The following is a 13,542-nucleotide window of genomic DNA, read 5'->3' on the forward strand; positions in this document are numbered from 1 at the left end:
TCAAGACCTATGAGCCACATTGCCCCAGTAACCTGACTAACCCCAACCTAATTATGAGACAATTTGCAATGACCAATTAACTTACCCAACATGTCTTTGGACTGTGGGAGGAAACTGGAGCGCCCGGGGAAAACCCATGCATTCCATGGGAATGATGTGCAGAGACTCCTTACAGAACAGCGCCAGAAATGACCTCAGAACTCCCACACCCTGAGCAGTTACACTAAACACCACTCTACCATGGCACCTGTACAGCTGATTATAATCTGTGGATTGTAATTCACTGGTCTGCAAAATCCAGCAGTCTGGCACTGCCAATGTCCTGAACAAGCCTGGAGATTTGAGGATTTATTGTGTCAGCAGCCTGAACATTGTAACAAGTTTTCTCTTGCCACTCCTTAGTTCTGCCTGTTATTTATGTTGTTCCTCTCATTGGTGTTCTATTGGAATAGATCTCCTGTTCCCTTCATGTACAAACAACATTAAATCATTTCCGTTCCTCTGATTCTCCCAACTCTTTATCTGTTCACTTGTTTCAGAAACTTCAGAGGAGTATTTATGTTGACTTGATTAGTTTTGCTTGTCATTTTGAGGAGTTTACTAATCTCAGTCTGACGTTTAGATCATTAAATTCAGAGTTATTCTGTTATTTCAAACATTGACAAGCGTCAATGTTCTAATATTCTTAGTATTCAAGGAAGCAAGGCTATGAAAAGAATGAATGTGGCCAGGCTGAAGAACCCCAGCATTGCTTCAGCACTGGCTGAAAATCTAGAAACCAAGCTTGCTGACCTGCACCTTGCAGACAGCGCTGTGGACAACTGGGATCGCTTCAGGGATGCTGTCCATTCATCTGCACTGAAGATGCTAGGGCCCTCTACCCACAAACAGCGTGACCGTTTCGATGAGAATGATGAGGAGATACAGGCTGTACTTGTTGAAAAGCACTGCCTTCATCGTGCCCATCAGAACAACCCATCATCAGCTGCCAAGAAAAACGCCTTTACCTGTGCTCGCAGGACAGTCCAGAATAAACTGCGTAAAATGCAAGATGCCTGGCTGAGCGCCAAGGCAGATGAAATACAGGGATACTCTGACAGAAACAACTTGAACCGATTCTATGAAGCCCTCAACACTCTCTACGGACCTCAGTCTCTCGGGAGATCCCCCCTCCTGAGTATAGATGGTACAACTCTCATTACAGGGAAGGCTCAGATCCTGCAGAGATGGGCTGAACACTCTGAAGCCGTCCTCAACCGACCGTCATCTATTAACGATGAGGCGATAGACAGGATTCCCCAGGTAGACATCAACAGCGCTGTGAATGACCCCCCGGTAGTAGCTGAAGTCACGGAAGCTGTCAGTCAGCTATCCAGTGGCAAAACCCCTGGGGCAGATGCCATACCTGCAGAGATCTACAAAGCTGGTGGTCCTGTACTTATAGAGAAGCTCACCGAGTTGTTCCAGCCTTTTTGGAAGCAAGGATCCATTCCTCAGGAACTTAAAGATGCATCCATCGTACACCTCTACAAGAGGAAGGGCAATCAACAAGTATGCGACAACAACCAAGGAATCTTGCTGCTCTCTATCGCAGGAAAAACCCTTGCAAGAGTCCTGCTAGATCGTTTGGTCACTCGTCTGGTCACTCATTTGGAGCTGGGCCTGCTGCCAGAGTCACAGCGTGGCTTTAGCAAAGGTCGTGGGACTATTGACATGATTTTTGCCATGTGCCAACTTCAGGAGAAATGTCAGGAGCAGAATCGTGAACTCTACACAACTTTTGTTGACCTCACGAAAGCCTTCGACACTGACTGCCGACAAGGCCTGTGGAGGATCATGTCAAAGTTCGGCTGCCCTGCTAAATTCATTCAGGTGGTACGCCAGTTCCATGATGGCATGATGGCCAGCGTGCTGGATGGTGGAGAATCCTCTGAGGCGTTCCCAGTCACCAATGGTGTCAAACAGGACTGTGTGCTCACACCCACACTGTTCAGCATGATGTTTTCTGCCACGCTGAATGATGTCTTCCAGGACAGTGATGCTGGAATCAGACTCAAGTACAGAGTGGATGGGAAGCTCTTCAACCTGAGGGGACTTCAAGCTATTACCAAAGTGAAGGAGACTGTTCTGAGACTTCCTCTTTGTCGATGACTGCGCCCTGTATGCTGGCTCGGAGCCAGAGATGCAAGTCAATATGGACAAATCCTCCACGGCTTGTGACAACTTTGGACTCACCATCAACATCAAAAAGACCGAAGTCATGCACCAGCCTGCCCCTCATGCACCGTACACAGAACCCAAAATCACAGTCAAAGGACAGAAACTACAGGCAGTTGACTAATTTACTTACCTTGGCAGCACCCTCTCCCGAGCAGTGACTATTGATACAGAAGTTAACTGCAGAATAGCAAAGGCAAGTTCTGCTTTCAGTAGACTGCGCTCCACTGTATGGAAACGTCGAGGGATCAGTCCAGCAACAAAACTGAAGGTCTACAGAGCCGTGGTACTCACTACCCTCCTGCATGCCTGTGAAATGTGGACTGTGTATCGAAGGCATGCAAGACAGCTCAACCATTTCCACATGACCTGTCTTCGCAGAGTATTAGGCATCAGATTTCAAGACAAACTACCAGACACTGAAGTTCTCTCTAAAGCAAGTCTACCATCAGTCCACACACGGCTGATGAGAGCACAGACCCGGTGGGCAGGTAATGTCATCTGCATGCCAGACGAGCACATACCCAAGCAGCTCCTTTTTGGGGAAATCTCTGCTGGAAGATGCTCACATGGAGGGCAGAAGAAACGTTACAAAGACACACTAAAGCCCTCCCTGAAGTCGCTTGACACAGACACGACCACCTGGGAAATGCTGGCACAAAATCGCCCTACCTGGCGCGGCCTCATCCACAAGGGCTGTCAAGCTTACGAAGCAAGGCGCATTGCTGAATTACAACATGAGTGCGAGCTGCGCAAGTCCACAGCCACCAGCGCAACAACTGCAGTGCCTACACACGTCTGCCCAACATGTGCCAGGACATTCCGTGCCCGAATTGGCCTGACCAGTCATCTTCGGACACACCACATCCAGTCTCAAAGTGACTAATGGTGTCGAGGTCTTCAACGACACGACGACGGATGAACAACAGTTTAATATAAATATTGTCCAATTATAAATTGTGGACATCTAGATTTGTGGACATGAGGAAGCTGCAAGAAGCTAACAATAGATTTAAAGACTCAAAGTACATTTATTATCAAAGTACGTAAGCAGTATACAACCCTGAGATTCGTTTTCCCACAGACAGCCATGAAACAAAGTAAAGCATAGAACTCATTCAAAGAAAAACATCAAACACTCATCACGCAAAAAAAGAACGAATTGGGCAAAAGGTTAAAAAGAAATGAGCGAGAAACACAGAATATAAAACATCAAACGACAGGGTCATTGTAACAGTCTGGGAACGTTCAGTTCAGTGCTGTGTTGTTCATTGACTGCGGGCCGCTAAGCCAGTTTGCCCAAATAAAATTCCACAAAATTGCAATTAAAAAGGAGTAACTAGAAACCAGAAAATAGATGTACACTTTAACTTACAACTTTTTAAAATCCATAACTAAAAGCTGGCATGTGGGCAGCTGCCTAGACATTGCTGTATGAAATTTGAAGTTGTCGAAGTATTGACAATAATACCCATGCATAAATCGATTACCTTTCTATTGCGTCCTCTCTTGGCTTTTGTGAAGTTCTTTTCATGCTTAAGAGAAATTGCTGCTGGCAGAGTCTCAATAGGGCAGCCTTGTAGAGAGGCTTGTACTTTCTCAGTGTACGTCTGGAAATCTTCTACTTCAATATCTTTACCAAGTCTGTTACATTTATAGAAGAGAAAAAAAAGCAGTTTCCAATACACTTTGAAATCACAAAAATGGCAAGACTTTGTTCAAAATATCACATACTGCTGTTGGACACACAGAGAAGTACAGCATAGAAAGAGGCCCTTTGGCCCATCTAGTCCATGCAAAGTAGTATGAAATGCTCGACTCCTTTTCAGAGTGCGATGTAGTCAGAAGAATCATGTTTTTCCCTTTTACATTAGGAAACGTCTTTTATGGTGTTTACACACATTGTAATAATTATTGTTAATTTCTATTTCATGCATGTTATGCAACTTGAAATCTCTTAGTTCATCAGAATTCAATCAGATTTATTTTGTACATATGGAATTTGCTGCCACAGGCAGCTGTGGAGGCCAAGTCATTGGGTATATTTGAGGCAGAGGTTGATAGAGTCTTGATCAGTCAGGGTGTGAAAGGTTACGGGGAGGCGGACAGACTCGAAGGGGCAAATAGACTCATTCTGCCCCTATATCTTATGGTCTTAGTCTAACTCGATATAATCTGTCACCTTATAGAGGCATTACTTCGAAAGGATTTTCATTGTCAAGTTCCTTTTAACAATTAACAGACTTCAAATTTTATGCTGGAGATTCTTTGACGCAACAGATACTCACGACATTAAGCTTTTTTATCAGCTTCTGAGTCTAGCATCCATACTTCACAGTACAATGAAGCTTGGGTGGTGATTAGCTTAAGAATTTATTGCAATATATCAACAGGTCATTCTACTGAAAATATTAAATAATGACACCAGAGAAAAGATAGGCATCTTGAACACTGTAAACACAAGAGATTCTGCAGATGCTGGAAACCAAAGTAACACACACAAAATGCTGGAGGAACTCAGCAGCCTTGGCAGCATCGATGGAGAGGAATAAGCAGTTAATCTTTTGGGCTGAGACCACTTCATCAGGACTAGGAGAAGAGGTCAGAATAATAAAGTGAGGTGCGCAAAGTCTTTAGTGTCAGATTCTATCGTAAGAAATTGTTGTAAGAAATATTACGTTGTTATAGTAGGTGATTTTAACTTTCCACATATTGACTGGGACTCTCATACTGTAAGGGGACTAGACCGGATAGAGCTTCTCAAATGTGTTCAGGAAAGTTTCCTTTCTCAGTGCATAGAAGTCCCAATGAGAGAGCGTGCAATACTGGATCTGCTATTAGGGAATGGGACAGGGCAGGTGACAGAAGTTTGCATAGGGGAGCACTTTGCATCCAGTGACCACAATGCCACTGGTTTCAAAGTAAATATGCAAAAATATAGGACTGGTGTGCAGGCTGAGATTCTAAATTGGAGAAAGGCCAATTCTGATGATCTGGCAAGTGTTGATTGGGACAGGCTGTTTTTGGACACAGGTGTACTTTGTAGGTGGGAGGCCTTTAAGAGTAAAGTTTTGAGAGTACAAACCTGGTATGTGCTATCAGAATAAAAGGTAAAGGTAAAAAGGTTTGATCGGAGCACAACAGCGCAAGTGCACGGACGTCAGCCAGGTAGAACAGCGAGAGGAGTTTAAAAGGAGACCGTTATTCCTTCAACGGTTTGATTGGGGAACGACTGTGCAAGCGCATGAATGTCAGCCAGGTAGAATAGTGCGACGAGTTTACAAGGAGACAGCTTTATAGAACAGCTTTATAGATCTGTTAAAATTGTTTTAACAGATATTAAGATATGCAAGGCAACATCCTAAAAGAGTTGAAAGCAGCTGCTGTTCCCTCATTTGGAAAACTCCCTTGTTTTCTTTATATATAGCTGGGATGCCTAAGGCTTTTGTACAGCATTGTATTTCTCAGAGTGGTGTGGAGGGTGAGTTTGTAAACCTCCCAGGTGCAAAGGATGTTGGGAGTGGGGAGAATGGGGCATCGCGGGTGCAAAGGATGTTGGGAATGGTGAGGGTGGAATGCTGTGGGACGGGTATGGGACAGGCGGCAGAGAAGGAGTGTCAGTGACGGGGATCGGCTTGGGTGCAGGCACACCCAGCCATTAGACACCAGGCATGAACATTTGATTCCAAATAATTGGTTTATTGATCATTGCAGAATGTCTCTCTGGTGCTTCCCACTCCCTCCCCTCTCCTCCTTTTCCCAAACATGATTCCCCTCTCCCTGTCTCCTTCCCACTCTCAGTCCACAATAGAGACACATATCAGAATCAAGTTTATTACCACGCAGACACGAGGAAATCTGCAGATGCTGGAAATTCAAGCAACACACACAAAATGCTGGTGGAATGCAGCAGGCCAGACGACATACATAGGAAGAAGCACAGTCCATGTTTCGGGCCGAGACCCTTCATCAGCTTCCTATGGATGCTGTCTGGCCTGCTGCGTCCCACCAGCATTTTGTGTGCGTTGCTCAAGTTTATAACCGGTCAGTTATGTCATGAAATTTTTTTTTTTTGCAGCATCAGTACAGTGCAATACATAAAATTACTACAGTACTGTGCAAAAGTCTTCAGCACCTATATATATGTGTGCTAAGACTTTTGCACAGTCAAAGGAACTAAAAAATCCGAAAGAAGATTTTAAAAAAAATCATGAAGATATTCTTCTGACTAGAACCAGGGATCAGTGTTAAAATATTGGAGCAATACGACAAAGGAATGGAGGAACACAGTCGTGATGGAGGGTCTCAACTTGACATGTTGACTATCCATTTCCCTCTATAGATGCTGCCTGACACACTGAGTTCCTCTCGCTCTTTTGTAGTGCCATTCCAGATTTCCATCATCTGAACTCTTGTATTAAAACACTATCTTGTTTATGAGATTTATTAATTTATTCTTCCAGATTTCCAGGATAAAAATAATATTGGCATGTGAAGAGAAGGATGTTAGAATGGCACTTGTAGTAGACTTGCACTCTCACAGTGACCCTTATGTCATCCTGATCTCTGGGCAAATGCTGGGAATAGATTGCATGGAATATTAGTAAGAAAAGGAGAGTTCTCTTTCAGCCAACATTGACTTGAAAGGCCAAATAGTCTCTTTTTTGTGTGAGGGGATATATAGAAAGAAGCATCCTCATGTTATCCATTTTATTACACACACATGTACTGTAGATTAAGTTAAAAACATCCTTACCTACTCAGGTATGCGTTGTTGATGCAACCAGTGAGGTTTGCATGCTGTCTGTGTGGTGAACCTCCAAAGTAGAATATCCCTTTTGTTTGCCCTGTTTCTTTTGAGGAGCAATCTTCTGCCGCTGTGTCTTTATCATCTATAATTAACTGGCAACTAAAAGAAAGTGGAAAAAACATTATTATACCACAGCTTCTTCATATATCGCAATCAATAGATTCTGTAGATGCTGGAGACACAAAATGATGGGGGAAACTCAGCTTTGTCAGGCAGCATCTATGGAGAGGAATAAACAGTTGCCATTTTGAGCTGAGACCCTTCATCAGGACAGGAAAGGAAGGGGGAAGATGGCAAAATAAGAAGGTGGTGAGATGGGAAGGAGTACAAGCTGATAGGTGAGGGGGATGGTGGGTAGGTGGGGAAGGGGTTAGTCAGCACACGTTGCCTATGTTGTCCATGTTGCCCATATCATACACTGATGAAATAACTATAGATAAAGGTTTTGCACCAACAATGTTTGTGTTCAAACAACTTGCCTCCGGGAATCACCAATGCCTTGTTGAAACATATGACTTCAATTAATGAAATTTTGCCCCATTCCCAAACCTTTAATTTAATTGGGATTTTTCATTGTCGCATTTGGCTCCATGAAGGGCTGGTTAGAAGACTCAGCCTTACATTATTCCACCTTGACCTGACTGAACTCATCAGTGTTACCATGGAAAGCCTGTCCCATGAATTACCAGATATGCTTAACAATTGTTATTAATCGTCTCATTGGGAACCTGGCTATATGTAGATTAAAAAAACATGAGAAAATAGGTTTATTTAGCAAAGCTTGGGACTTCCATCTGGTTGTGTTTATCAAAGGATTAATCTCCTATGGGTCAAATTATAAACCACCAAGAAAATGAAGTTGAAGTTATATGGTGTTTTGAAAATGGAAATGGTCGAAGGAATTATGTTAGCAATGTGATCTACTCCTATAACCTACAGACTCACTTTCAGAGATTCTTTTCAACTCATATTCTTAGTATTTTATTTATTTGCATGGTTTGTCTTCTTCTACACATTGGTTTCTTTATGAGTCTTTTCTGCTTACATGAAGTTCTTATTAAGTTCTATTGTATAGTTTTCCTGTAAATGCCTGTAAGAAAATTAATCTCAAGGAAGTATGTGGCAAAGTATGCAGTAATAAATTTACTTTAATCTTTGAATCTTTACTCTTTTCCCTTAAGGACATCAGAGCTAAAGTTGAAATTACAAAATTTATTATCAAAGTACACACAATATATGTCACCATGTACAACCCTGAGATTCATTTTCTCGTGGGCATACTCAACTAATCTATAGAACAGTGACTACAACTGGATCACTGAAAGACCACCCAACTAGGGTGTCAACCAGAGCTATAAGGCAAAAGCAACAAATTTGAACAAGGCAATGTATTTAAACATCCATGGTTCTAACACAGCTTGTTTAGCATTTTTAAACCGCAACCACATTTTTTTCTGTGTTTTGAACTAAACCATGGTTAAATATCAATGGGCTTGTTGTATTTAGTCATTTTTCATGATGTGGTCTTCACTGGCAGGGCCAGTATTTGGTGCCCACCCCTAACCACTTTGATGAGATGATGGTGAACCAGCTTTTTGAATTGCTGCCGTGCTCCAGGTGAAGGCATTACCACTAAGCTCATGGGGAAGGAGTTTCAGGAGACTGTTGCGGTGCTGAAGGATTGTCAAATTATTTCTAATACAGAATGGTGTAAGACTTAACAGGGAACTTGCAAGTGGTTGTGTACCCATGTATTTGCTACCTTTACACTTCATAGGGGAGAGGCCAGGCATCTGAGAGGAGTTATGTGAGGAGCCAATGCAAGTCCATGCGGTGCATTTTATAGATTGTATACACTGCAGTTACGGTGTAATGGTGTGGAGAAAATGACCATAAAAGGCGCCGTGTGAGGTGACAATCAAGTTGACTACTTTGCTCTGAATAGAGTTGAATGCTTTGATTATTGCTGGAACTGTTCTCATCTAACCAAGTGGGGACATTCAATCAGAATCCAGAACTGAACCTTGGAAACAGTGAAAGGAATATTAGGACATTGTCCATGAAATGTGAACACAAATTTATAATGACAGTCCCACAGGCAGCCAAATGAAGACGGGTCATTCTTTACATGATACTCAGACTTTGACTAGTTTGTCGCCGTGGTGTTATATGGCTGTGCTGGCTGAGTTTCTGATCAATGTTGACATTATCAAGTTGGCAGTGGTGGATTTACTGGTGATAATGCCACTGAATATCAGGGCAAAATGGTTACACTCTATTTGTTGAACACATTCATGGTCTGACACTTGTGTGGTCTGAATATTACTTTTCACATCAGCCTATGCCTGAGCATTGCCCAAAGCACTGAAAATGCAGACATGCTCTGCTTCATCAGCTGAAGAGTTGTGAATAAGATTGAACACTAGCATCCCCACTATCCAGGCCATGCTCCATTCGCACTGCTGCCATTGGGAAGGAGGTACAGAGGCCCTAGATCCCACACCACCAGGTTCAGGACCAGTTATTACCATTCAATCATCTAGCTCCTGAATCAGCGTGGATAACTTCACTCACCTCAGCTCTTAACTGATTCCACAACTTATGAAATCAACAGCAAGGACACTACAACTTATATTCTCAGTGTTATCTATCCATCTGTCCATCCATCTATCCACCCGTCCATCCATTCATCCATCTATCCACCCGTCCATCCATTCATCCATCTATCCACCCGTCCATCCGTTCATCCATCTATCCATCCATTAATAGATCCATCTACCCATCCATATACATAAGACATTGGAGCAGAATTAGGCTATTTGGCCCATCGAGTCCGCTCTGCCATTTAATCATGGCTAATCCTTTTCTCCCTCCTCAGCCCCACTCCCCAGCCTCTCCTTGTAACATTTGATCCTGCGCCCAATCAGAAACCATAGAAATCATAGAAAAACTACGGCACAGAATCAGGCCTTTTGGTCCTTCTTGGCTGTGCTGTACCACTTTCTGCCTAGTCCCAATGACCTGCACACGGACCATATCCCTCCATACACCTCCCACGCATGTATCTGTCCAACTTAATCTTAAATGTTAATAAAGAACCCGCATTTACCACCTCGACTGGCAGCTCATTCCACACTCCCACCACTCTCTGTGTGAAGAAGCCGCCCCTAATATTCCCTTTAAACTTTTCCCCCCTCACCCGTAACCCCTGTCCTCTGTTTTTTTTCTCCCCTCGCCTCAGTGGAAAAAGCCTGCTTGCATTCACTCTATCTATACCCATCATAATTTTATATACCTCTATCAAATCTCCCCTCATTCTTCTACGCTCATCAAGCTCATCAAACCTATCAAGCTCTGCCACCTATCCATCTCATTTTATTTGTGCAGTTTGTCTCCTCTTGCATGTTGATAGTCAGACTTTGTGTGTGATTTTTCATTGATTCTATCGTGTCTCTTTGTTTTCTAAAGACAGATGCTGACATACAGTATATGTTCTTTGGTAATAAATTTACTTGTGCTTCAAGTATTCCCCTTTATGATGGGAAGTCTGGAGTTGAGTGATCCTGATGAAACCCAGTGCATTAGTGAGAAGACTATTTTTTAAATAATATTTTTCACTTCTCAACATGGACACATCTCTGGTATGGTCAACAAACATTACTTACTCCTAGATTCCGTTGAGAACATAGGGGGTGGGGTGGACACTATCTTGGGCTTCACTGGAAGAAGGAGCAATGGTTCAAGAAGGTGACTAACCAGCACCAAAGGCAAGTTGAGGTAGGCAATGAATGTTACTAAGAGCCATTTTTTAGAACTGTTGACACTTTGAGCATATTGCAACATACTTTAATGCAGAAGACACTTACCTTGAGGGGGTGACAGTTGCTCTAATAAAATGATTCCGACCATCATTATATTGGTTCTCTGTAGAGTGCAAAGTTGTTTTTTTAACTTTGAAAATGACAGTACCATTGTCCAATGCAAGGGAGAATTTATCAGCCTGAAAAGAGATTTATAAATGCATTTTGATATACAAGTGTGGATTTTCAGTTTTTGTGACATATCTTATAGACAATAGACAATAGTTGCAGGAGTAGGCCATTCAGCCCTTCGAGCCAGCACCGCCATTCACTATGATCATGGCTGATCATCCACTATCAGTATCCAGTTCCTGCCTTATCCCCATAACCTTTGATTCCGCCATCTTTAAGAGCTCTATCCATCTCTTTTTTGAAAGCATCCAGAGATTTGGCCTCCACAGCCTTCTGGGGCAGAGCATTCCATATATCCACCACTCTCTGGGTGAAAAAGTTTTTCCTCAACTCCGTTCTAAATGGCCTACCCCTAATTCGTAAACTGTGGCCTCTGGTTCTGGACTCACCCATCAGCGGGAACATGCTTCCTGTCTGCAGCGTGTCCAATCCTTTAATAATCTTTATCAGGATACCTAACTCAGAGGCAACACATTCAATGGAGATTACATAATATTGTTAGAAACCAGACAGTCCTCTCAGAATCAGAATCAGGTTTAATATCACTGGCGTATACCATGAAATTTGTTAGCATTGCAGCAGCAGTACCATGCAATGCATAATAACAGAGGGAAAAAACCTGTGAATTACAGTATGAATATTATGAATATATATATATATATATTTATAAAGGAGTTAAATAAGTAGTGCAAAAAAAGAAATAAAGAAGTAGTGAGGTAGTCTTTTTTTAATATATTTTTTTATTTTTTTAAAGAAGAAATATAAGGACTCAATTAATACAATTAATACATATTGAAAAAAATTAATTCAAATACATTAATATGTCTGAGAGAAAAAAAACACCTATCCCAACACCATCTCCCCTCATTTAGAAAAAAGGAGGGAGAAAAAAAAACATAAAAGACAGAGGAAAGAAAGGAGAGAAGAAAAAGAAAAGAGGAAAAAAAAGAAAAAGAAGAGTAGGCATCCAGCTCTCAGAGTCAGTTTACAATACAAATTAAAGAAACTAGCTTATAATAAGGGATATATTAATTTTAGAAATTAAAATAAATTAAACAATCTGGGCATTTAAGTAATCCAAATATAGTCGCCAAATCTCAATGAACATAGTGTATGCATTCCTAAGGGTATAAGTAATCTTCTCAAGGGGTATACAACTTTGCATTTCTTTATTCCAATAATCAATATGTACAAGGGAATCGGATTTCCATGTTACCGCTATGCACTTCCTGGCCACTGACAACGCAATTTTAATAAATTTGGATTTATTCTTGGGGAGGTTAACTTTCAAAACTGCTAAGTTCCCCAGAAGAAACAATTCTGGATCTAGAGGGAAATCTATCCCCAGAATCTTCCTCAGTACCTCCTCCAGATCTATCCAAAAAGATCTTAGATTCGTGCATAGCCAGGTGGAATGCAAAAAGGTACCGACATTTATGCCGCACCTGAAACACATCAGAAATTTCTGTTTTATTTTTATGTATTTTTTCAGGTGTGAGATACAACTAATGTAAAAAATTAAAATGTATCATTCTGTATCTAGAGTTGATAAGAGTGGTAACACTATCCAAACATAGATGTGACCAACATTGATGATCAATTTCAATGCCCAAATCGGACTCCCATCTCTCCCCCGATCTGTATATACCAAGCTTTGGGCATTGGTCCTGGAATAAAGAATACATATTATAAATAAATTTAGTTGTATTCCCCTTTCGGATTAGAATCTCCATGTCTGAGCACCTTGGTACGATGAGTGATGGACCCAAACAGTCTCTCAAAAAGATCGTAATTGGAGATAGCAGAAGAATGTGTTATTTGATAAATTATATTTATTTTTAAGTCCCTCAAAAGACATAAATTGCTTCTGCTGATTATAACAATCTTCAATGCGCCTGATACTGTGTTGATACTAGGTGACTGGAAATTTATTACCCAGAGTCACGGGTATAAATCTGTTCTGAGATAGAGGCGTCTTTGAGGACGAAGGTGGACCTGACTGTAGCAGTGGCTTTAGATGCTGAAAAGGCCTTTGATGGACTTGAATGGGATTTTTTATATAAAACAATGGAAAAATTTGTTCTAGCCCAAATATTCATAAATTGGATAAGAGCACTTTACCATCAGTCTAAGGCCAAAATAATTACGAACGGGCAGATTTCACCAGTTTTCTCTCTGCATAGATCTAGTAGATAAGGTTGCCCACTATCTCCAGCTTTATTTGTTCTGGCAGTAGAGCCATTAGCTGAGGCTGTTAGACGGGATCCAGACATAAAGGGGTTTAAAGTGGCCCAGGAAGAATATAAAATTAATTTATTTGCTGATGACATTTTAATATATTTGGCTGACCCAGCTAGCTCTTTGGTAAGACTTAGGGTCTTGCTGGACAATTATGGTACAGTCTCGGGATATAAAATAAATTGGAATAAAAGTGAAATTTTACCTTTAGGTAGAGGAGACTATGCCCAATATCAATATGGCACTCCGTTTAGGTGGGTTAAGCTCAACATGAAATATCTGGGG

General features: G+C 41.6%; 1 protein-coding gene across 2 annotated transcripts in view; it reads right to left on the reverse strand.

Annotated features, from left to right (window-relative positions):
- lama4 (laminin, alpha 4) overlaps window positions 1-13,542 on the reverse strand; it is a 187,887-nt gene that overhangs the window by 21,420 nt on the left and 152,925 nt on the right. For both annotated transcript variants that reach the window (XM_072251613.1, XM_072251612.1), the window contains 3 exons: window positions 10,894-11,027; window positions 6,974-7,126; window positions 3,708-3,861 (listed from right to left, as the gene is read on the reverse strand). In XM_072251613.1, coding sequence (XP_072107714.1) covers window positions 3,708-3,861; window positions 6,974-7,126; window positions 10,894-11,027 — 441 coding nt within the window. The remainder of the gene's footprint in view (window positions 1-3,707; window positions 3,862-6,973; window positions 7,127-10,893; window positions 11,028-13,542) is intronic.

Source organism: Mobula birostris, chromosome 2 (genome assembly GCF_030028105.1).
Source record: "Mobula birostris isolate sMobBir1 chromosome 2, sMobBir1.hap1, whole genome shotgun sequence".
Taxonomy (NCBI): Eukaryota; Metazoa; Chordata; class Chondrichthyes; order Myliobatiformes; family Myliobatidae; genus Mobula; species Mobula birostris.